Below are 26063 nucleotides of genomic sequence, written 5' to 3' on the forward strand. Positions count from 1 at the left end.
CTAAATATTTTCCTGAACATTCCTTAAGTAAATGAATAACTTGCTCTTTTGAACCTAAAACACATACTTGTTTCTTCATTCCTGTGACTACCACTGTCTTACCCAGCATTGAAACCTTCTTAAAATTAGTCAGAGGAAGACAAGTGGGAAGGTGTAGACTTCTCACTTCAATAGTCTGCTAAAGATGCAGAAAAAATATGGTGCTATTCAAAGACAGTCTATACTTAAAGATTTAGAGTTTTGGATGGAAATAACCCGGTGAAATAGCAAGAACGTTTGAAAGAGAACTTGACAAACCACTGCTGCAGAAAGCTGAATTCCAAGGAAGTATGCCCAATATCCATGAAGCTGAGAAGTAAGTTTCTGAAATCATGCCTTTCTATTTTTTTTTTAATTTCTCATTTGCCTAAAAAATGTCAACCACTTGTTGAGGCAAGCAGGATCTTGCTACTGGAACATATAAATTAACCAAAGAAGAGTATTATGTAAATAACAGTACATTTGGATATTTGTTTAGTGGCCCTTTTATGGAGTATTAGAAATCACCAACTTTTGACTTTAAGAAAAGAATATTAATATGTGTGTTGTCAGTAATATTTTGATTCTGTGATATGTTTTTTTTTAAAAAAAAAACCTTTAAAACATTTGTCTGATTTCTATTAATGTCACTTGATTTTTCTGGTTTCCAATTCCCGTTTCATTCATAGAACCTTCTAGAATTAAATGTCTTTTTTCATTCTAAACATGAAAGCAGATGAAGAAAATGAACTTCTAATACATTTAATGTCACACTTACTGTGAGACACCCATATTGAGATTCTCAAAATATTGCTTGTATGGAGAAAAGAAGATGATTATCATTTTCAGGGCCAGGCACGATGGCTCACACCTATAATCTCAGCACTTTGGAAGGCCAAGGCAGTCAGATCACCTGAGGTCAGGAGTTCAAGACCAGCCTGGCCAGCATGGAGAAACCTTGTCTCTATTAAAAATACAAATATTAGCTGAGTGTGGTGGCGGGTGCTTGTAATCTCAGGTACTAGGGACGCTGAGGCAGGAGAATCGCTTGAACCTGGGAGGTGGAGGTTGCAGTAAGCCGAGATTGTGCCACTGCACCGCAGCCTGGCAACAAAGCGAGACTCTGTCCTGGAAAAAAACTAAAAAAACAAAAACAAAAAGAAAATTATCATTTTCTAGCCAGTGACTAGTAAATTTTCTAAAGCTATCAGATAATTTATAACAATAATGGATTTAAAAAACCAACAAGACAGATTTTTTCTATTGACATATATATGACATATATTCATATATGTATTCACATATATACATATATTCACATATATTCATATATTCACATATATACATATATTCACATATATTCATATATTCACATATATACATATATTCATATATATGTTCATATATTATATATGTGAAGGTAAATACTGATCAAAATCCAGGGCAGCTCACTTGGAGAGAAAAATTACAAAGACCTATTAGGTAAAACAAGATTATTTGGAATTATAGGAGTAAGAGTTAAGAATAAACTAAAAACAAAGCACTTGTTCTTTCTGGCAGCTGAAAATAGCAAACCTGGGGACAACAAGGTTTTTCTTCCCGTATTCCTTATGCTGGTTAGCTAGCATGATGACTAAAACAGAAATGTGTTGCCGGGCGCGGTGGCTCAAGCCTGTAATCCCAGCACTTTGGGAGGCTGAGATGGGCGGATCACGAGGTCAGGAGATGGAGACCATCCTGGCTAACCCGGTGAAACCCCGTCTCTACTAAAAAATACAAAAAATTAGCCGGGCGTGGTGGCGGACGCCTGTAGTCCCAGTTACTCCGGAGGCTGAGGCAGGAGAATGGCGTGAACCCAGGAGGTGAGGTGGAGCTTGCAGTGAGCTGAGATCCGGCCACTGCACTCCAGCCTGGGCGACAGAGCGAGACTACGTCTCAAAAAAAAAAAAAAAAAAAAAAAACAGAAATGTGCCTGCCATTGTAGAGCTTACAATTATTTCTTTTTGGTCGTAGTATTCCACAATGGAGAGCATTGGATAAAAATAGGCAGTCTTTTACAACATTTAAATTTAGTCTTTGTTAATGTTAAAGAGACAAATTCCTTATTGAATTTCTGAGCAAAGCTTAATAATAAAAAAGTTAGAGGAAAAACACGCACCACATTTTATAAAGTAGTGAAAAAATCTTATTAAGCAACAGAAGTGTTGTTTTTCCTGTTTTTAGAAAATAACCACTGAAGCTTATCACTTGAAAAGCAGGCTTATTTTGCAAAGAACTTACTAATTTATAAAATAATGAGACTTTGGAGAAGCATCTTCCTTATCAATTGTCTTATACGTTTCAGGGATGTGATAGAACAAACCAGTGTCACAGTCTCTTGGCACCACTTTTAGGATATGAATATATTTGGCACCCTCCCCATGGTATTCAGCCTTGGGGTTCTCAGCCAAAACTGAAACAAAGTTCTATTTCCACAGCTTCTCCACTTCTATGACATAATGTAGTTATGCTATCTTAAACTTATTCCTATTGATTAAGTTTGTAGTTGTTAGGAGGGTTTTTTTTTTTAAAGACTAAAGGTATTTGTATCTAAATATATAACTTTCTTAAACAGAGTATTAATTAGAAAGTATAGTTTTTCCTTAAGCTTTAAGGACAATTTGTAAGTCTAAGTATTTTTATATAAAATATAGTCACTTGATTCCACTGACTCGTGACTTTAATGGATTAAGTTCCCCCAAAATTTACTCTCATTTACAAGCCTATTAAACTTCTTTAAATACTTCAAACTAGGTTTCACATTTGTATGACTTTTAACAAACACTTTAAATGCCTGATGGGGCAAACTTAAAATGTAATAAGCCAGTGCTTGCTAAACACTTAACCTCTGTAAAGCTAATAAATCAAACCTATAAATGTAGTAAATTAGAGTCTCCTAAGCATTTCAAACATCTTAAAATCAGGACTGGAAGCAAGAGTTCCAGTAAAAGATTGTGGATTAAATGCAACCATTAAGGTCTGGTCCATTTTTATCCTCAACTAAAATGACAGTAAAGGGATTGTCTAAGGAGACATATGCCAAAAGGACCAAACCAGAAGAGGAGATAACAGCAATAAAATTTCTTAGGTTGAAGGCAGATAATTTAGCAGACCCAAGAAAGCTAACGCTAACAGTGGGAATAACTGAGAAGCACCCAATTTACAGTGTGGAACTCCTGAAAGTAGTTGATGATGTTGAGTATTTTAAAAAGTAGGAATAAAGATAAAACTAAAGTATCTTTTCAAAAAGCAGATTGACCTAGGAGAGAAGATTTAATGTTACTGACATTAAGAATTCTCTTAGGAACAGCTCAATCAGAGCATACTACAGTCAAGACTGCAGTCACTTCCTCACTTCCAATCTGCTTTTTTAGTGTCCCATTCTTAAATGGGAAATGTATTGAGGTTCAACTCCTAATATGAGAACACTGACTAAACCAAGGACACAGAAAAGAAAAATTGGAAGGAACAAAAAATATTTGGGAAGAAAGAAAACCGTCTAAAGAGATTCTTAGCATTCTCAATAGAATAAAATATATTGTATCCAGGAAACCAAAATAGCGTGATACAAAAAGGGATATTCAGGAAACAAAAATCTCTAGGAGATTAAAGGTATAATTGCATAAACGAAAAACCCAGTAAAAGCTTCGAAAGAAATCTTCCTGAAAGTAGAAAAGGGATGAAAATAATAGAGAAAAAGTAGAGAAACCTGAGGGCCAGTCATGGAACTCCATCATCCAAACAGGATCTCCAGAAACAGATACCAGACTTAAAAAAAGAGAGAGGAGTTGGGAGGAGGGGGGTGAAAAGTCAAAGAAATAATGTGAGAAAATTTACCAGAACTGCAGGACATGAAAAGAGCCCAGTAGCAAGAACAATGAAAAAAAGTCTCTCACTCAGGCATTTTATCATGAAATTTCAGAAAACTTGTTTCAAAGAAAAGATTCTTAAATCGTCAGGGAGACATATTCATTCAATGGATCAAGAATCAGAATGACATAGGACTTCTGTAAAGCAATACTAGAAGCTACAAAGTAATGGAGTATGCCTTTAAAATTTGAATGGTAAATTATTTCCTATCAATAGTTTTACTATCATTATAAATCAACTATGAGTAGAATAAAGTCATTTTCATATAGGCACATTTTAAAAATTTCCCTCTCATTACAGTTTCTCAAGTGCTACAGCAATATGAGAAAGAAAAAAATGGAACCCAATAAATAGGACATATCTGTAAGGAAGAAGTGAAGGGAATCCCACACAGGGTAATTCTAAGACAGCTATGCCATATGAAAACATCTAGGCTGATGCAGGTCAGAGAAAAGAATTCAGAGTGGTTAGCTCTGGGGAGTAGGAAAAAGGATGGGATTGGGGGGGATTGCTTTGTTTTACAAGTCAAGTAGAACTAGCTATTTGCTTCTTTAGTTTATGTGGAACTTCGATAAAAATGAAAACTAAACTTATAAAGAGACAAAACATAATTTAAATATCATGTCAATTAAAAAACACACTGTTCCTCTATAAACCCAACTTGAATAATGGTTATTTCTTCATCATCTCTACACTCTTAATGGTATACTTTCCTGGGGTGAAAAGTTGCTTATTTGACTAAGGAGACTTTTATCATCATCTCCAATCTACAACAGCAACTATGACCATAGGTTTGTGTTGTGGATGGCAATTCTAGAATAGGGCTTCTCAAAGATATATCTAGGAAAATTCTATCTAAACACAAGATAGCAATCCAAGTCCCTTCTTTTAGTGGGACTTCTAAAGCCCACTCCTTTTCTTACACCCTACTGCATCCCATGTTATTTTATTCACTATTTTCCTGTTATCTCAGTCAACTTTAGTCTAAACTGACTTACTAGGTTGTATAGGCATTACCCAGATTGGATTTTATCTTTTCGACTTGATTGAATTCAGTACGCTTTTAAAATTTTACATTATTTCATTATCCACCATTCTACATGCTATAGTAATTTAATTCAGTTCCTCGTGGAGCTTATGTTACATATCAGCAGAAGGTAAAAACTATATAAATAAACATGAATGTAGGGAATGAGTAAACTGTAGAGTAAATTAGGTGACAGGTGCTATAGAGTAAAGAAAATGCCAAGCCAGGTAAAGGAAGTCAGAAGTGCCAAAGAGGGGATGTGTCACAATCTTTAACGGTGGTAAGAGTAAGCCTCACTGAGAAGATGACAAAGATAAGTAAAAAATTGAAGGAGGTAAGGGAGTTAGTAATGCAGATACATGGAGAAATAGCATTCCAAGAAGCAGGAAAGTAAGGCCTTGAGATGGGAACTTGTTTTGCATATTTCAGAAATATCTAGGTAGACAACAGGATAGAATGAACAACAGAAGAATATATGGGAGATGCCTTTGGAGAGATAATGGGGGCCAAATCGTATGATATCTTAGAAGTTTTTACTCAGAATTAGAGTTTTTACTCTAATTCTGGGCTAGAGTTTTTACTCCCAGTGAAATGAGAAGTGATCAGTGATTTTGAGCAATGATTTGACAAATCTGACTTACATTTTGAGAGACCTGTTCCAGCTAGAACGTGGAGAACAAACTGTTGGAATATCAAGATTGGAAGCAGACCAGTTAGGAAGTTATAGCCATGATTCAGGTGAGAAATAGGGTAGTTGAGACCAAGATAGTAGTGATAGAGGTGGTGAGAAGTGGTCACATTCTGTATATACTTTAAAGGTAGAGCTGACAAATTTTCCTAATGAATACGATGGGGTGGGTGTTAAGGAGCAGAAAGAAAGAAAAAAAAAAGAGAAGAAAAACAAAGCAGTCACGTATTCCTGCCCCAGGTTTTGACCTGAGAAAATGATGGATTTGATCTCACATACAGTGGGAACAGTGAAGGTGGCACAGGTTTGCAGAGAATTCAGGAGTTTACTTCTGAACATAGTTAAGTTTCAGGTGTTAGCTAGGTCTCTAAATTGAGAGAGAGAATAAACTAGCTGGCTATTTGAATGTGGAGTTTGGGGGAAAATCTGTATTAGAAATATTGATTTAGGAGTCTTCAATACATGGGTAATAGCAAAAACCATGGATGAGCTCAGCAAAGGAGAAAGCATAGATAGATGATGTGTACTAAGGCCTAGGATTTCCAGTGCTGGGGAAGAAGAAGTAGACCTGGAAAAAAGACTGAGAAGGAGCAGCAGTGGAGGAGGAAAATCAGGAGATTGTGATGTCCTGGGCACTAGTGAGGAAAGCATGTGGAGAAGAAGATAGAGATAAATGTGTTGAATGAGAATTGAGATGACTGTTTATCAAGGAGGAGGTCATTGGTGACTTCAGCAAGAGCAGTTCAGTGCAGTGGTGGGTCTCTAGGCCCACTTAGAATGGATTTTTTAAAAGATCATGGAAAGAGAGGGTTTAGAAGTGGTAACTATGGAAAATTTCTAGGATTTTTGCTATAAAGGGAAGCAGTAGAAAGGAGTGTTCATCCATGGTGTAAATTGGGTCAGGAGATGAGAAAGTAACAGAGTATTTTTATGTGGATTAATCCAGTAGAGGTGGAAAATTTGACGATATAGAAGAGAGTAAAGAGTTCCAAGATTGTCTCTGAATAGGTGAGAGAGGATGGGGATTCATTAGCTTAAAGTAGAAGCATCTGAGAAGGTTGAGTCAGTAGGCACAGATACAGGTAGGTGGGTTGATGTGGTGTTGAGTCTGTGGAGGTTCTCTAATTTTTTTTCAGTAAAGTAGGGACCAAGATTATCAGTGGAGAATGAGGATGTTGGAAGAGTTTCTTGGGTTTGAGGGGAAAGAACAAATGGCGTGAAATTATCCTCTAGGAGAGTAGGAGAGTGAATGAACTATGAAAATATACTACAAAGACCAGGCAGCACTGAAGGGTCACTTGAAGCTCACACTCGTAAATATCTCAGCAAAGCTTGCTAATCATGATGACAGAGTTATATTTGAAAATACAAAGACACCTTAGTTATGGTTGTTATTTGAAGATGGACTTTAAATAAAGAATGTTCTCAAATGATAGGCTGCAGCACTTCTCAGAGAAGTCCCACTAGATAGATTTGTAATCATCATAGGGGTTCTGGTTGAGGTGTGTGCACACCTGTGGCTGTTGCTGTGCCTGGATAAACTACGTAGCATGGTTTTTCCTTCCCTCCTCTTCATGAAACTCTCTCTTCTTGCATGTTTTCTTTTCCTTGTGGGTATAGACTGGAACATTAATATTTGAATCGCTGAGTATAACCATTATTTTGAGCTGGGGAAGAGGAAAAGAAAATGGTACTAGGATGCCTAGTACAGAGAAGGAAAAGATAGATATTTAAAGAATTATTTAGAATAATAGATCTGTGAAGGTAAGACCAGTGGAACCATCTTCTAAATATAAACAATTTTTTTTTTTTTTTTTTGAGACGGAGTCTCACTCTGTCACCCAGGCTGGAGTGCAGTGGCACAATCTCGGCTCACTGCAAGCTCCACCTCTGGGGTTCACGCCATTCTCCTGCCTCAGCCTCCCGAGTAACTGGGACTACAGGCGCCCGCCATGCCCGGATAGTTTTTGTGTGTGTGTGTGTGTGTGTGTGTTTTTAATAGAGACAGGGTTTCACCATGTTAGCCAGGATGGTCTCAGTCTCCTGACTTCGTGATCCACCCACCTTGGCCTCCCAAAGTGCTGGGATTATAGGTGTGAGCCACCACACTTGGCCAACAATTTTTTTTTTTTTTAAAGGAGAAGAAACTGCAATGATGGTGTGGAAATGCAATATATCTCAAAGGACTCCCAACCTATTTTGAGTTATCTTTGATAGGACTGCCAGATATTGGATTAACTGAGCACTGAAGCTCTTCTTTAATGATCTAATGTGTCAAGCAAGGAGGAAAATGTTCCTTGGTTCTTGGTCTGCATTTGTGTGAAAGAAATACATATAATTTCTCATTTACTTTTCTTTTTGAGACAGAGTTTTGCTCTGTCAACCCAGGCTAGAGTGTAGTGGTGTGATCTCGGCTCGCTGCAACCTCCGCCTCCCGGGTTCAAGCAGTTCTCCTGCCTTAGCCTCCCGAGTAGCTGGGAACAGGCATCTACAGTGCCTAGCTAATTTTTATATTTTTAGTAGAGATGAGGTTTCACCATCTTGGCCAGGCTGGTCTCGAACTCCTGACACGATCCACCCTCCTCGGCCTCCTGGAGTGCTGGGATTACAGGTATGAGCCACCGCGCCCGGACTCATTTAATTTTAAACCAAGCAATTTCTTTTAATATGGTATAATAGTTAAACGCTTCCTATCATGGCTTGTATATTTCAGCTGCACAATACTAGGCAGATTACTTAATCTTTCACTATTTGGTGTTTTAATATCTAACTCATAACTTTGTAACCAAAATGCAGACTCCATCGCACACTGCTTGCAAAGTCCAACTAACAAGAGTGATGTCTGGTATAAAGAAAGTGGCTTTATGCCAAAGCTTATCTTAGGGAAAGAGGTACAGGCTCCTGCCTTTGGTGGACTGCTTCACTTTTGGGGCAGAAAGCAGAAGCTTTAAAGGGGGACTTGATGTGAACAGCGTGCAGGGGAAAGAGTGAGCAGGTGCTGGTCATTTTGGTGCCATATCTACTGGGTGGTGAGCTGGCACCATCACAGACAGAGGTGAGTTGTAAAATGGCCATTGTCTCCAGACACCCTCCAGGTGGGAGAGAGTTCCATCACAGGGCACACTTTAGGTTGTAAGTTAGCTGATGTCTCTAGGCAGTTTGGAGAGAGAGAGTTCTGAACCTGGAGCTTTTGAGGTAAATGCATAGTTAGATAAGCCTGCTGTGTGGGGAGCATCTGGTGAAGGGAAGGTAAAGGGTATCATTACATTTCTTTATTTCTTTCTTTCTTTTTTTCAGGCTTAATTCACTTTATTTTTCTTGTATAAAAACCCTATGTTGTAGCCACAGCTGGAGCCTGGGTCCGCTGCACGGAGACTCTGGTATGGGTCTTGACAAGGTGGTCAGTGAATTCCTGATAGGGAGACTTGGTAAATACAGTCTCCTTCCAGAGGTCAGGGGTCAGGTAACTGTAGGTCTTAGAGATGGCATCAAAGGTGGCCTAGGCGAAGTTGCCCAGGGTGGCAGTGCAGCCCCGGGCTGAGGTGTAGCAGTCATCAATATACCAGCCATCATGAGCAGCTTCTTGGGCATTTCTAAAGAACTAAGTAGGACGTAGGGAACAAGGGGAAAGGAGGAAAGAAAAAATTATTAAAACATAACTCTTACTCTTAGAAAAATGGGAGTACACAGCTGGGAATGATAAATATTGCTACCACCACCACCACCATCCAATTATTGGGGAAGGGGAAAGGGAAGGGTCCCATGACTATTTCCAATTTGGATCAAATAAGAAACCAAAAATGAGTTTTTCTTGATCCTTGAATTGAAAACTCCATTTTTACAGAAAGAAAAGATATTTTCCAATCCATTTCTCTGAAAACATCAGTTCTTTATCTCACAAGATGTAATAACTTGATGGGAAATTTAAATACAAGGTTATTCATCAAATGGGAAATGAGGGGACACCTGGCGTGAGAGCTGCGGAGGCATTTCCGACACACTGCTGCCCCCTGCTGCCTGATACATCGTTTTCCTTCTTCACATGTGCTCAAAATTAACACACTCTGTCACCCATATAACATCATACTGAGGAGAAAACTGAGGCCCTGAAAGTGATCTGGATGACGTGGATGGTAGAAGATTTAGATTAGATTTTGGAAAAATCACTTCTTCCTGCTTTACCCTATTGCCTTTTCCCTATTAAATTAAAAGTCAACATACTATTGTGTGCCTATGTAGAAGGACTCAAGATGGGGAAGTGAAAATCAAGATTTCTGCACTTACATAACTCATATTATTGTGTGAGTAAACAGCCAATAAATAAGAAAAATATCAATAAATAATTTAAGAGGATGATAGATGTATTAAATACTAATGATGATAAAGATTTCTGGAGTACTTGGAGAACATGAAATTCAAGACATTGTTCCCAGTGCTTTCCATGATTTCTTTCATTTGATCCTCACTGCAACCCACAAGTAGCTACTTCACTTTACAGATGAAGATATTGAGGCAGGGCTAGAATGATCCTAAGTGGTGGAACCAAGATTAGAAACCAAGCCACTTCTGACTCCAGAAGTGTCTAGGGCAGTCTGCTCTGAGAAGGCAACAGTGGAATGAAGAGAAGAAGCCAAACTTTTGAAGATCTAAGGGAAGAGCAAGCACAAAGGCCAGGAAGTGGAAGTGAGTTTGGTATGGTAAGGTATAGGGAAAAACAAACCAACAAACAAAAACCATCCCATATGATTGTACTAAAGGAGGATGCAGGAAGACTAGCAGAGGCCAGGTCAGGGTAGGGAGCTTGGATTTTACTCTAAATTGCAAGAGGAAGCCATTGAAGGATTTCAATCAGAGCAGCAACCTGATTTATGATATAAGGAGCTCGCTCTGGATGTTGAAAGGAAAACAGATGGTAGGGTAAGAGTTTCATGTTTCTACCATTTATATAAACATTGCGTAAACGCTAGCAATACTGAACCCCATGTTTTCTAAATGTGACCCCTACAGTCCCCTGCTCTTTTTCAGGTATTTTCTTCTGTTTAGAATCCCTTCCTTGAGCCCTCTCCTCCTTTCCATTGCAGCCTGCCTTTTAAGATTTCTTTTGTGAAGCTTTCCTGGATTCTTCAATTATATAACTTCCATCCTTTGAACTCAAGTATATATTTCAAGTATAGCTTTTCTGTGTTAACCTCTGTCCTAGGATATCTGTTATTTGACTGCCTGCCTCACGGACTGTTAGATCCCAATTTTGAGATCAAGGGCTAGGACTTGCAGGCCATCCTAGAGGAGTATGCACGTTGATTCCTTCTCAAGGGCACCCGACCTGCCAGAACTCTGCTCACCAAACTGAGCTCCCTGACACAGGCTGCACCAATGAAGCGGAGAGTCCTTTTTTGCCTAATTTGTATAGAGATATCATATAAAATAGTGGATCCAGAATTGATTTCTTTCATCTTTGCATCTGAAACAGCACATCACATCTAGCAATAGAAGTATATACATAGTAGATATTTTATCAAACCTTTTTATTAATAATTGATTCTGATTTAACTAAGTCCAGTTGTAAGTAAGTAAGATGAAAACCTTAAGGTTTATGGTGTGCTTTACTCATTTACCAAGGCTATATGCAGAAAGGAATGGGATTGATCATCCTACCAAGCGCCCCTGCTCAGCCAGCATATCTCAATTGCTCGATAGGCTGTGGTTTGTGTAAAAAGAGGGAAACAAAACATATGTGACGGATTTAAGGTACATCAAGCTGGAACAAGACATTATGTTGAAGTGTTAGGACATTGCAGTGCACCGTAGTCTATGATACCACAGGTTGGAAACCTTGAGGACTTTTGTTAAGATTGCTGATGACATATTTTCAGCAAAGGTCACAATATCCAGGGGAAGTAAAATATAAAGGGTGTATTAGATTGCTGAGGCTTTAATTTTTTTTTTTTTTCTCTAGCTAGCAGTGTAAAGGACATGTGGTTCTATTTTGAGAGCTGATTCCCTCTTTGTCCCGAATAAAGTGAAACTCTAATAAGGGTCTATCAGCACCAGTGTTTCTGTGTAAGTGGACCTCCTTGTCGTCCTTGAAATTAATTTGAAATTAAATGATTAATTTATTATTTATTTCCACTGGAAGCTTATATAAATGGTCCTAAAACCAGCAAAGCTGGGGATAGTCCTCTTTGTTACATGCAAGACTAGAAGAATCATGTCAGACCCCATGGAAGCCTTGGGAACCCACCCCTAACTGCTGCTTAGTTCTCTGCTATTTTCAGAACTTTATTACGTAGTTGAGAGTTGTACCTTCTGTTTTCAGACCTCCTCGTGTTCTCATCTGCCTTTCTGCCTTCAGTGTGAATGAGTACATAATCTCTTCTCAGAGCAAGTTTAGTTGAAAATAAAGTCTTAGCACCTAAAAAAAGAAGAGGAGGCGACCAGCAAGACTATGAGGCATGGAATCTGGAGCCCAAGGATACTGATAAGAATGAACTGATTCATATTGCTGCTAAGACGCAGAACTGACCTATGAAACACAGCAGAGTGGGCACAAATGAACCAGAGCCAGGCTCTCCTCCATTAGAAGGTGCTCAGTGTTTACACAATGCCCCTTGTCTGTAGGGGCAAGTACTACATGAGAGGGAAAGTGGCAGGGGAGTTGCTGGAACTGGAAAGTATCGGACTGATGAAAGAGGCAGCTCTTGTTTAGCTCTGTTAAGCTGTTGCTCTGCAGATGCCTGCCCATTGCTGTTAGGTTTTTCAGTGGAAGTTGATGTTCTGCATTTTTATGAAACACTTTCTATTCTTTAAATGTTGTCAATCAATTCAAAAAGCTTTTGAAACATATAGGCAAAACCACAATCTTCTTTGTGTGGACTACCAGTTTGCAACCCTTGCCTTAAAATTATAACCAACTTCTGTTCTCTGGACTCTGAGAAAGAAGCATGCACAGAACTATTGTTTTGCTTTGTTAACAAGCAGCCTCTTCATTACCTTCTCTGTTTAAAGAAGTATCATTTCTCCTTAAGAGTGCTAGAACTGGCCGGGTGCGGTGGCTCACGCCTGTAATCCCAGCACTTTGGGAGGCCGAGGCGGGCAGATCACGAGGTCAGCTGTTCAAGACAAGCCTGGCCAACATGGCGAAACCCCGTCTCTACTAAAAATACAAAAAAGAGCCGGGTGTGGTAGTGGGCGCTTGTAATCCCAGCTACTCAGGAGGCTGAGGCAGGAGAATCGCTCGAACCTGGGAGGCGGAAGTTGCAGTGAGCTGAGAGTGCACCACTGCACTCTAGCCTGGACGACAAGAGTGAATTAAAAAAAAAAAAAAAAAAAAAAAAAAGAGTGCTAGAACTATACTTAATGGGGAAAAACAGTAAGAAGGGCAGCATTTATCTTGTTTTCTGGTCACTTTTACCAGCATGCAATAATGCTGGAAATAGCCTTTCTTTCTTCCTTATAAATAATTCCATGTGCCTCATACAGATGCAGCATATCCCATAAACATTTGTGCCAAGTAAAACTCCTAGAGCAGTATTCAAATTCTCAAAACCTGCTGAAATTAGAATCAGTACACATTTGAGTATTTTTGGAAATGGAATCTGTAGCATATCTAGCTACAGGTGTTTCTGACCCAGGTCAGGGGAGACTGGTGAATATGAACCCTTGAAAAAGAAAATGTTGAATAAGGCTTTAGATTTTTGAAAACTGAATTCTAAATGTTTCTTCCTTCTCCTCATTTTGTAATTTCAAGTTATCATTTATTTTTTAAATATAATTTTTAGCAAAACTTTCTACTGACCTTTCCTTTCTTCTGTTCATTCAGTTTGTTCAATAAATATTTATTGAGCACCTACTAATACCAAAGATCAGTCTAAGCACACAACATCAATCAGTTATCAAAACAGATGAAAGGGCTGGGTGCAGTGGCTCACACCTATAATCACCGCACTTTGGGAGGCCAAGGTGGGCAGATCACTTGAGATCAGGAGTTTGAGACTGACCAGCCTGGCCAACATGGGGAAACTCCATCTCTACTAAAAATACAAAATTAACTGGGCATGGTGGTGCGTGTCTGTAATCCCTGCTACTCCAGAGGCTGAGGCAGGAGCATCACTTGAACCCAGGAGGCATAGTTTGCAGTGAGTCAAGACCACGCCACTGCACTCTAGCCTGGGGAGACACAGTCTCACTGTGTCTCAAAAAAAACAAAGAAATGAGGAGCCCTGCCATTAGGGAGCTTATATTCCAGAATTAATAAATAATAAATTTATCAGAAAATTAGAAGAAAATGAGTGCAATGAAGAAGTAAAATTGGAACAGGTTAACAGGGATCAAAAATAGAGGGTGTGCACTTTTTTTTTTTTTTTGAGACTGAGTCTCGCTTTGTCGTCCAGGCTGCGGTGCAGTGGTGCGACGTTGGCTCACTGCAAGCTCTGCCTCCCGGATTCACACCATTCTCCTGCCTCAGCCTCCCAAGTAACTGGGACTACAGGCACTCACCACCACACTTGGCTAATTATTTTTTTTTGTATTGTTAGAAGAGACGGGGTTTCGCTGTGTTAGACAGGATAGTCTCGATCTCCTGACCTCGTGATCCACCTGCCTCGGCCTCCCAAAGTGCTGGGATTACAGGCATGAGCCACCGCTGCCAGCCACACGTTGTATTTTTAAATAGAGAGGTCAGAGTAGGCCTTGGTGACTTTTCAGCAATGACTCATAGAGGGGAGGTTGCTGTTTTTTAAATTGGCTTTCCCACTCCATAGAATCAATGGTTCTTTCCATTTATCCAAGTAGTATACGTTGAATAGTACAGAACTAGTATGTGGATGGGGCCGGACGTGGTGGCTCATGCCTGTAATCCCAGCACGTGGGGAGGCCGAGATGGGAGGATCATGAGGTCAGGAGATCAAGACCGTTGTGGACAACATGGTGAAACCCTGTCTCTACTAACAATACCAAAATTAGCTGGGCTTGGTGTTGCGCACCTGTAGTCCCAGCTACTCAGGAGACTGAGGCAGGAGTATGGTTTGAACCCAGAAGGCGGAGGCTGCAGTGAGCCAAGATCTCGCCACTGCACTCCAGCCTGGGGACAGAGCGAGACTCCGCCAAAAAAACAAAAAACAAAAAAGAACTAGTACATGGCATGTACGCTTCATAGAACACATCTTTAAAACAAAGAGCAAAAGTGCTATGGTCGGAAAGTTTGTGTCTCCCCAAAATTCACATGCTGAAACCCTAAACCCCAAGATGATGGTGTTCAAAGGTGAGCCTTTGTGGGGGTGATTAGGTCATGGGGGAAGAGGCCTCATAAATGGAATTAGTGTCTTTATAAAAGAGGCTCAGGGGAGACCCCGTCACTCCTGTGAAGTTAGAGTGAGATGATGGCTGCCTGTGAGAAAGCAGGCTCCTTCGAGAACCTGCAGTCACCTTGATCTTGGAATTCTCAGTTTCCAGAATCATGAGAAACACATTTCTGTTCTTTGTAAGCTACACCCAGTTTATGATATTTTTGTTATAGCAGCCTGAATGGACTAAGAAAGGAAGACAAATTTAACACAAACAGTTCTACAAAATAAACTGCTTAAAGAATATCTGTTTTGGGTATTTGATATTTGTGCAATAAAGGAAAAGACTATTACAAAATATTTTTCTCTCTGGCTTTTAGCTTGCAAAGTTCTTCTCACACATTTTTATTTGATGTTCGTTATAACTCATTGAGACAGGTGGAATTATTTCCATATTATAGGTGAAAAGATGAAGCTTACAGGTTTGCTTAAGTTACTCCCCCTTAAGTGATCCTGCATTGCCCCCTCGGATTCCCCTTTCCCCAGATCTCTGATCACTATTCACAAGGCCCTTCATGATCTGGCTTCTGCTTCATTTCCACAGCATCTCTTGCTAATTTCCTCTTTACTGGCCATACTCCCACGATATCTAGCTACTTCCTTTCACTATTTGCTAAGCTCTCCCTTTCTTACCTTTGGACTTTCACATGTAGTATTTTTTGTCACCTCCTCTGGCCACCCTCTAAAGACTATCCCAGTCTCCTCTTGGGCATTTTTTATTTTCCAGTGCTAGAACCTCTCATACAAAATCATCTGAGTCCGGGGCCTTCCCCCTGTTCCACAGACACCTCCTGGTCATTATAATTTCTCTCAACACTTCTCCTTTAGAGTTCTACATGATGGTCCCCACCCCTCATCCAAACCTTGTAAACTTCTGGAGGAGCTTGAAGCTTAGATAGGGTGAAATCCGTAATCTAACTCAGCCTTTTCTCCCCTTTTTGAATTTTTTCTTGACCTTTCAAGATGAGAGATTAGTGGCTTAACACATGGCTTCTCTGCAAGTTTCATGCCTTATAAGCTAGCTCCTTCAGGCTCACTTCTGCTAACTTCAGTTTTTCCTGCCAGGTGCTTCCTGTCCTTATCACAGCTCTGTCACTACAGGAGGAAAGGGAACTCCCGCCTCTGTTTCTGTAGGCCTCTCCAAAACTCCTCCATTTTTTTTTTTTTTTTTTTTTTGAGGCGGAGTCTCGCTCTGTCGCCCGGACTGGAGTGCAGTGGCCGGATCTCAGCTCACTGCAAGCTCTGCCTCCCGGGTTTACGCCATTCTCCTGCCTCAGCCTCCCACTCCTCCAGTTTTGATAATAACTTGCCAGTCAATGTCTGGCAATTTCACAGTTCTGCTGCGATTGTCCTCCCTGCTTCACTCCGTGGAAGCAAGCCCAGTGTGCTCACTGGGGTTTCATTCCTGCTTTCAGGAACCAAAATGTCCAAAGTTCAAAAGACAACTGTTTTTAAGCTACATATTATATAAACTGTATAGTAATTCTAACTAGTGCCTTTTAATATTTTTGGAAAGTATACAAATATCCATAGAAAACAGAAGTCGTGAGCAGAACAATTGCTAATTTTGAAGTGATTAATATTCATATTTACATAATCCAGATGGAATACATTTAGGATGAAATTTTAGTATAAACTTCACCATTGAACAAAATCTTCAAAAACTTAATCTCACAAGTGAGGGATATTTTGCCTCAGAAAAAAATAAAATAAAATAACAGGAGGCCCCTGATATTTTAAGCAAATATAATTGCCTGAAATAGAGGCTGCCTTTGTAAAGAGTTATTTCTTGTGTCCTTAACTTTAAAAAGTATTACCTTCAGGTTTCATTTGATAAAACCTGGAAATTACTTTAAAAATTAGCTTTCATTTTGGAGAAAATTATAAACATATGAGAAAGAGGGGACATTGTAGACAAGTTCAATGGCTTCGCTTAGTAGGCCTCATTTTCTTTAACGAGGCTAGCTGAAAGGCAAATGTGAGGATAACATTGCCTCCTTCTCATGCACAATGAGTAGTTTTCTTTCTCCCCAGTTGCTATTTATTACTGAAAGAGGAAAATGTCAGCATCTCTTTTAACGGAAGCTAATGCAGCACCTCAAATGGTGAAAACTGGTGGCAGTTACTCAACCAGAGGGGTTTAAAAGTGTGCACTTTTAAAACCAAATGTAATTGTAACTCAGTATTCATAAATGAAAAAGGATGCTGAACCTGAATTCAATATTTCATGATTAGAGAGACTTCTTACTATATATATTTTTTCCTTCTAATGTCTGAACTGGGTCATATTTTTTCTTCAACCATGAACAAAAGGAGATTATTTAATTTTCTTTTGATCCACGTGTGTATTGGATTGTTATCAAGTTTCTTACTGGAAAAGGTTAGGTTAATATTTTGATAACAGATAAAATCTTCAAAGTAAGCCAGAAGCTTAAGTAACGCAAGTTAGATTTCATGGGCTAGAATGTCAACGATAAAGCGTAGAGGAAGGATTTGCAAGTCATACATAAAATGATTATCCTTAGTGTAAAGTTTATATTCCTCCATGCCAACAACTCTTTTAACATATTACCTTGTCCTTTATATTCAGGTGTCAGAAGAGACCTTAGAGCAGCAGCCCCCAACCTTTTTGCTATCAGGGACCAGATAGACAATTTTTCCAGGGACCTGGAGTGGGGGTTTTGGGGGTGGGGGAGATGGTTTCTGGATGAAACTGTTCCACCACAGATGATCAGGCACTAGATTCTTATGAGGAGTGTGCAACCTGGATCCCTCACATGCACAGTTTATATAAGGTTGGTGCTTCTATGAGGATCTAATGCTGCTGATCTGACAGGAGGCAGAGATCAGGCAGTAATGCTTACTTGCCCACTGCTCACCTCCTGCTGTGCAGGCCAGTTCCTAACAGGCCAAGGACCAGTACCAATCTGTGGCCCCAGGGTTGAGGACCGCTGCCTTATAGAGTCCAAGAGTAGCAAATCCATATGCTGATGTGGGACCAAGCAGTTACAATGAATGAGCATATCTGTCACTGTAAGTAATAGCAGTGATGGAAACCATGGGAATTTGAGAGCATATGCCATATTTAAAGATATTCAAATCAACTTAAAAATAAATGTTGTGCCTTCCGTACAAAGTCCATCCACAAACCCAATGTGGCCTGCGGCTCTCCAGTTTTCTCCCCTTACAGTTTAGCCCAGCCTAGACTACAGTTTCTTCCAACCTCTGATCCAAGGCCTAGGTTCGTTCTTGAGCATTCCCACCAGTGGCCATTCAACTTCTGTTTGAGCAATTCCAGTTGTAAGAATTTTGGGGAACTGTCAAGTCCTTTGCCAGTCATATTAGTGGTGGTAGTGATGGTAGTGTCTTTTGTGCTTTAGGATAAAATCAGAACAGATTAGTGAACTTTAACAATAGATTTCTTTGGCCAACAAGGATCCGATGGACCTCTTGTTGTTTTGTGATTGTTTCTTGAGACTCTGTCCCTGTCGAGGATTATAACTCTGTTTCATGGAGGATATCATCAGTTTCAGAACTGCACAATGTTTACTTTTTCTTGTATTATTCCAAGTTTACTTCGATGGCTCATGTCATATAGGCTGATCTCAGAAGGGCCTGTTTGCCATTAGCGTTGATTCACCCCATCACATATTTACTGAGTGATTTCTTCATGCTAGGCACTGTCTAGTTACTGGGATACAGGACAGAAAAGCACATAAAGGGCTCTCCTTTCCTGGGACTTACATTTTACTCAGGGAAATAAATACAATCAAGAAAACAAAAACATGATAATTGAAAGTTCTAATGAATTCTCTGAAGGGAATAGAGGCTGGAGGAGGGAGGCAGGAGGTAGCCAGATCATGCCTCCTAGTAGACTTCCAAGCTACCTAGTAGACTTCCAAACTCCAGAGTTTGGAGTATTGTAAGAAAATAATGAGAAGCCACTGAAGGATTTTAAGCAGAATAACATGATCTTAGAGCACAGTTTGCAAAGGGAGAACACTAATATATATTCAGTGTAGAAATATGAGAAACTACCCAAAAATGTTAAAAAGAAGATCCATTATGCAAGAGCCCGTTACCCAGAGACAAGTACGGTATAGGATGGGAGGTATGGTAGCCAGAATTCTAAAATGGCTCCTGTCTTTATCTGTTCTGGCTGCTACAACAGAATACCACAGACTGAGTGGCTTGAACAACAAACATTTATTTCTCACAGTTTGGAAGCTGGGAAGCCCAAGACTGAGGTGCAAGCAGATCTGTGTCTGGTGAAGCACTCCAGCTGGCTTGTAGAAGCCATCTTTTCCTTGTATCCTCACATGGAGAGAGCCCAGGCCCGTCCATCTAATGTAATATAAGGACACTAATTCCATCATGGGTTCCACCCCCATTTCCTAATATAACCCTGATTTTTACCTTCTAAAGACTCCGTCACCTAATATTAGCCCATTGGATTTGCGTTTGGGTTTCCATATATGAATTCTGGGGAGTCACAAACAGGCAGTTCATCACAGTTCCCAAGATTCCTATCCTCTGGTGTGCGTTCCCTGTGTGCTCTTTTCACCTCCTGCGTATGAGGGGAATGTGAACATGAATAAGAAGATTTATCATTCTTTTGATTAGGTTACATTATGTAGCAAAGGTGAAAGGAATTTTTAGAAATGTAATTAAGGCATTTGATCAGTTATACTAAGTTATTAAAGAAGATTATCCTGTGTGGGCCTGACCTAGTCAAGGGAGCCCTTTAAAAGAGGCTCTAGAGGTCAGAGACAAAAGTCAGAGAGATTCAGAGCAGTAGATGTGCTTTCCTGTTGGTGTGAAGAAAATTGCCATGTAGAGAAACCCAAGTGGCAAGAAGTAATGGGTGGCTCTTCGTTGCTGAGGGCCTCACTCCTACAACTGAAAGGAAAGGTGTCATGATGCCCAGTGATCTTGAAGAGGCTTAGATCTGAGATTGCAACCCAAGCCAACACCTGGATTTCAGCCTAGTGAGAACCCGAATAGAGAACCCAGCAAAGCCATGCCCGGACTCCTAGCGCACAAAACTGTGGGTAGTAAATTGTGAGAGAAGAACTAATTGTTTTTTCTAAGCCACTAGATTTATAGTAATTATTGCACAGCAATAGCAAACTCATAAAAGGGAGTGACATGATTTTCTCTGTGACCAAACTGACTAGAGAGGGATAAGAGTAGAGGCCATTGAGAAAGTCACCATCATGGTCTAGACAAAATGTAAGCATGGCTTGGAGTGGCTTGGAAAGTAGACAGACTTTGAATTATGTTTTGGAAGTGAAACAGGGCTAAAGTGAAACAGGGCTAGCTAGCTGATAAAAACAGTTTGGAGGGTGAAATAAATGAAATCATCAGGAATGATTCTTACAACTTTGGCATAAGCAAATGAGTGGATGGTGGTGCTGTTTAGTAAATATTGAAAGACTAGAGGAGGAATATTTTGTTCTGTGGAGTTAAGAAGAGTGGCAGAAGATGGTGTTCAGTTTTAGAAATATTCTATTTTACCAAATTAGAAGTTAGGTGAACTTCATTTACATATGTATGTATATCTATACATGTATATATGTATGCATGCTGTACTACATGTAATATGATTATGTGTTTTATAAAAATTATGATAGTACATTTCTTCATTTTACCTTTTCTCCACTTAACAGTAAAAACATAAATATTAATAGTTATAAAATATTCTACCCTGTACAGTCCCTTATTCCCCTATTGTTTGTTTTTTGTTTTGTTTTGTTTTGCTTTTTGCTTTTATTTTGTCCTAGTGAATATTCTTATCGTTTTGGGTTTTTTCAAATGTATTAAATTACCCCTCAGAAACATGATTTATATTTACATTCCTCATAATGATATATAAGAAAGCTAGCTGACCCCATTTTCACCACTGGGTATTATTATTTTAAAAGCATCTTTGCCATTTTAGAGGTGAAAAAAATTCACTTCTCTATTAATGTTTCATAGCTTGTATATCTTGAAGATATGCTTCAGTGTTTTGTATGATTTCTTCTTGCCTGGCCTAATGTCTCTCACTGTATTTGACGTACATATGACTAGAGTCGGATCCTGTTGTTAGTAAGAATGATGCCATTAAGTCCCACATCCTCTGTGATAACATGGGTATTGCCTCTGACATTTCTTGAGATTGTATCTAGAATCAGAAAGCCTTGATGCTGTCCTCATGTACAAGCCAGCTTTTCTCTAAAAACATAGAGTGTATAATTATTTTTATACCTTGCCTATACAAAAGAAAAAGCAAAAAAAAAAAAAAAAGTCAGTAACATTTTTCATCTGGCTTTTCTGTATTTTTTAAATGGTATATGGTGGATAATACTACCATCTTTTTCAGCTAAACTATCAAGTAAAACCTCCACGACATATTTCAATAATCACTTATGAGAAGTGTATTAAGCGAATGAGAGTGTGTATTATTTAATAATAGTTCCCTTTAGGTGATGGGTTTTTGATGGGTGATTGTTATTTTGGTTTTGTTACTTTTCTATATTGCCAAAACTTAATATGGAACGCGTAATTCTCCCTTAAAAAGAAAGGTTTGAATAGAGCTTTAAATTTTAATAAAGAGCACTTTAAGATGTCTTAGAAAGTAAGTCTGTAAAATTGCTTTAATAATCAAGAACAGGGCCGGGCGCAGTGGCTCACGTCTATAATCCCAGCACTTTGGAAGGCCAAGGCGGGTGGATCACTTGAGGTCAGGAGTTCAAGACCAGCCTAGCCAACATGGTGAAATCTCCTCTCTACTAAAAATTAAAAAATTAGCTGGGCATGGTGGTGCATGCCTGTAGTCCCAGCTACTTGGGAGGCTGAGGCAGGAGAATCGCTTAAACCCAGGAGGCGACAGTTGCAGTGAGCTGAGATAGTGCCACTGCACTCCAACCTGGGCAACAGAGTGACACTCCATCTCAAAAAACAAACAAACAAACAAACAAAAACAGAAGTAACCTGAACACTTGCAGGGATTAAATGGGAAAACTTTTTAAAAAGCAGGTGCAGGGGGCGGAGCAAGATGGCTGAATAGGAACAGCTCCAGTCTCCAACTCCCAGCACGAGCAACCCAGAGGACCGATGATTTCTGCATTTTAAACTGAGGTACTGGGTTCATCTCACTGGGGAGTGCCGGACAATCGGTGCTGGTCAGCTGCTGCAGCCCGACCAGCGAGAGCTGAAGCAGGGCGAGGCATTGCCTCACCTGGGAAGCGCAAGGGGGAAGGGAATCCCTTTTCCTAGCCAGGGGAACCGAGACACACAACACCAGGAAAATCAGGTAATTCCCACCCCAATACTGCGCTTTAAGCAAACGGGCACACCAGGAGATTATACCCACACCTGGCCGGGAGGGTCCCACGCCCACGGAGCCTCCCTCATTGCTAGCACAGCAGTCCGTGATCTAACCGCAAGGCAGCAGCGAGGCTGGGGGAGGGGCGCCCGCCATTGCTGAGGCTTAAGTAGGTAAACAAAGCTGCTGGGAAGCTCGAACTGGGTGGAGCTCACAGCAGCTCAAGGAAACCTGCCTGTCTCTGTAGACTCCACCTCTGGGGACAGGCACAGCTAAACAAACAAAAGGGGAAGCAGCAGAGGCCTGTGCAGACGCGAACGACTCTGTCTGACAGCTTTGAAGAGAGCAGTGGATCTCCCAACACGGAGGTTGAGATCTGAGAACGGACAGACTGCCTGCTCAAGTGGGTCCCTGACCCCTGAGTAGCCTAACTGGGAGACATCCCCCACTAGGGGCAGTCTGACACCCCACACCTCACAGGGTGGAGTACACCCCTGAGAGGAAGCTTCCAAAGGAAGAATCAGACAGGTACACTCGCTGTTCAGCAATATTCTATCTTCTGCAACCTCTGCTGCTGATACCCAGGCAAACAGGGTCTGGAGTGGACCTCAAGAAATCTCCAACAGACCTACAGCTGAGGGTCCTGACTATTAGAAGGAAAACTATCAAACAGGAAGAACACCTATACCAAAACCCCATCAGTACATCATCATCATCAAAGACCAGAGACAGATAAAACCACAAAGATGGGGAAGAAGCAGGGCAGAAAAGCTGGAAATTCAAAAAATAAGAGCGCATCTCCCCCTGCAAAGGAGCGCAGCTCATCGCCAGCAATGGATCAAAGCTGGTCAGAGAATGACTTTGACGAAATGAAAGAAGAAAGCTTCAGTCCATCAAACTTCTCAGAGCTAAAGGAGGAATTACATACCCAGCGCAAATAAACTAAAAATCTTGAAAAAAGAGTGGAACAATTGATAGCTAGAATAATTAATGCAGAGAAGGTCATAAATGAAATGACAGAGATGAAAACCATGACACGAGAAATACGTGACAAATCCACAAGCTTCAGTAACCGACTCGATCAACTGGAAGAAAGAGTATCAGCGATTGAGGATCAAATGAATGAAATGAAGCGAGAAGAGAAACCAAAAGAAAAAAGAAGAAAAAGGAATGAACAAAGCCTGCAAGAAGTATGGGATTATGTAAAAAGACCAAATCTACGTCTGATTGGGGTGCCTGAAAGTGAGGGGGAAAATGGAACCAAGTTGGAAGACACTCTTCAGGATATCATCCAGGAGAACTTCCCCAACCTAGTAGGGCAGGCCAACATTCAAATTCAGGAAATACAGAGAACGCCACAAAGATACTCCTCCAGAAGAGCAACTCCAAGACACATAATTGCCAGATTCACCAAAGTTGAAATGAAGGAAAAAATCTTAAGGGCAGCCAGAGAGAAAGGTCGGGTTACCCACAAAGGGAAGCCCATCAGACTACAGCAGATCTCTCGGCAGAAACTCTACAAGCCAGAAGAGAGTGGGGGCCAATATTCAACGTTTTAAAGAAAAGAATTTTAAACCCAGAATTTCATATCCAGCCAAACTAAGTTTCATAAGTGAAGGAGAAATAAAATCCTTTACAGATAAGCAAATGCTTAGAGATTTTGTCACCACCAGGCCTGCGTTACAAGAGACCCTGAAGGAAGCCCTAAACATGGAAAGGAACAACCAGTACCAGCCATTGCAAAAACATGCCAAAATGTAAAGACCATCGAGGCTAGGAAGAAACTGCATCAACTAACGAGCAAAATAACCAGTTAATATCATAATGGCAGGATCAAGTTCACACATAGCCATATTAACCTTAAATGTTAATGGGCTAAATGCTCCAATGAAAAGACACAGACTGGCAAACTGGATAAAGAGTCAAGACCCATCAGTCTGCTGTATTCACATGCAGAGACATACATAGGCTCAAAATAAAGGGATGGAGGAAGATCTACCAAGCAAATGGAGAACAAAAAAAAGCAGGGGTTGCAATCCTAGTCTCTGATAAAATAGACTTTAAACCATCAAAGATCAAAAGAGACAAAGAAGGCCATTACATAATGGTAAAGGGATCAATTCAACAGGAAGAGCTAACTATCCTAAATATATATGCACCCAATACAGGAGCACGAATTCATAAAGCAAGTCCTTAGAGACTTACAAAGAGACTTAGACTCCCATACAATAATAATGGGAGACTTCAACACTCCACTGTCAACATTAGACAGATCAACGAGACAGAAAGTTAACAAGGATATCCAGGAATTGAACTCATCTCTGCACCAAGCAGACCTAATAGACATCTATAGAACTCTCCACCCCAAATCAACAGAATATACATTCTTCTCAGCACCACATCGCACTTATTCCAAAATTGACCACATAATTGGAAGTAAAGCACTCCTTAGCAAATGGAAAAGAACAGAAATTATAACAAACTGTCTCTCAGACCACAGTGCAATCAAACTAGAACTCAGGACTAAGAAACTCAATCAAAACCGCTCAACTACATGGAAACTGAACAACCTGCTCCTGAATGACTACTGGGTACATAACGAAATGAAGGCAGAAATAAAGATGTTCTTTGAAACCAATGAGAACAAAGATACAACATACCAGAATCTCTGGGACACATTTAAAGCAGTGTGTAGAGGGAAATTTATAGCATTAAATGCCCACAAGAGAAAGCAGGAAAGATCTAAAATTGACACTCTAACATCACAATTAAAAGAACTGGAGAAGCAGGAGCAAACACATTCAAAAGCTAGCAGAAGGCAAGAAATAACTAAGATCAGAGCAGAACTGAAGGAGATAGAGACACGAAAAACCCTCCAAAAAGTCAATGAATCCAGGAGTTGGTTTTTTGAAAAAATCAACAAAATTGACAGACCACTAGCAAGACTAATAAAGAAGAAAAGAGAGAAGAATCAAATAGACGCAATAAAAAATGATAAAAGGGATATCACCACGGACCCTACAGAAATACAAACGACCATCAGAGAATACTATAAACACCTCTACACAAATCAACTACAAAATCGAGAAGAAATGGATAATTTCCTGGACACTTACACTCTTCCAAGACTAAACCAGAAAGAAGTTGAATCCCTGAATAGACCAATAGCAGGCTCTGAAATTGAGGCAATAATTAATAGCCTACCAACCAAAAAAAGTCCAGGACCAGATGGATTCACAGCTGAATTCTACCAGAGGTACAAGGAGGAGCTGGTACCATTCCTTCTGAAACTATTCCAATCAATAGAAAAAGAGGGAATCCTCCCTAACTCATTTTATGAGGCCAACATCATCCTGATACCAAAGCCTGGCAGAGAAACAACAAAAAAAGAAAATTTTAGACCAATATCCCTGATGAACATCGATGCAAAAATCCTCAATAAAATACTGGCAAACCGGATTCAGCAGCACATCAAAAAGCTTATCCACCATGATCAAGTGGGCTTCATCCCTGGGATGCAAGGCTGGTTCAACATTTGCAAACCAATAAACGTAATCCAGCACATAAACAGAACCAAAGACAAGAACCACATGATTATCTCAATAGATGCAGAAAAGGCTTTTGACAAAATTCAACAGCCCTTCATGTTAAAAACGCTCAATAAATTCAGTATTGATGGAACGTACCTCAAAATAATAAGAGCTATTTATGACAACCCACAGCCAATATCATACTGAATGGGCAAAAACTGGAAAAATTCCCTTGAAAACT

The 26063-nt window shown here is 40.0% G+C and overlaps 1 protein-coding gene across 10 annotated transcripts in view; it reads left to right on the top strand.

The window, feature by feature from the left end:
- OXR1 (oxidation resistance 1) overlaps positions 1-26063 on the top strand; it is a 510160-nt gene that overhangs the window by 329082 nt on the left and 155015 nt on the right. Inside the window, exon 1 of one of the 10 annotated variants that reach the window (XM_033203149.1) lies at positions 78-355. The exons of 8 other annotated variants lie outside the window; for them this stretch is intronic. In XM_033203149.1, coding sequence (XP_033059040.1) covers positions 343-355 — 13 coding nt within the window. In that variant the 5' untranslated portion in view covers positions 78-342. Of the gene's footprint in view, positions 1-77; positions 356-26063 lie in introns of those variants that run through there. One more of the 10 variants, XM_033203145.1, reaches the window with a different exon arrangement.

This window comes from Trachypithecus francoisi, unplaced genomic scaffold, assembly GCF_009764315.1.
Source record: "Trachypithecus francoisi isolate TF-2019V2 unplaced genomic scaffold, Tfra_2.0 Lachesis_group7, whole genome shotgun sequence".
NCBI lineage: Eukaryota > Metazoa > Chordata > Mammalia > Primates > Cercopithecidae > Trachypithecus > Trachypithecus francoisi.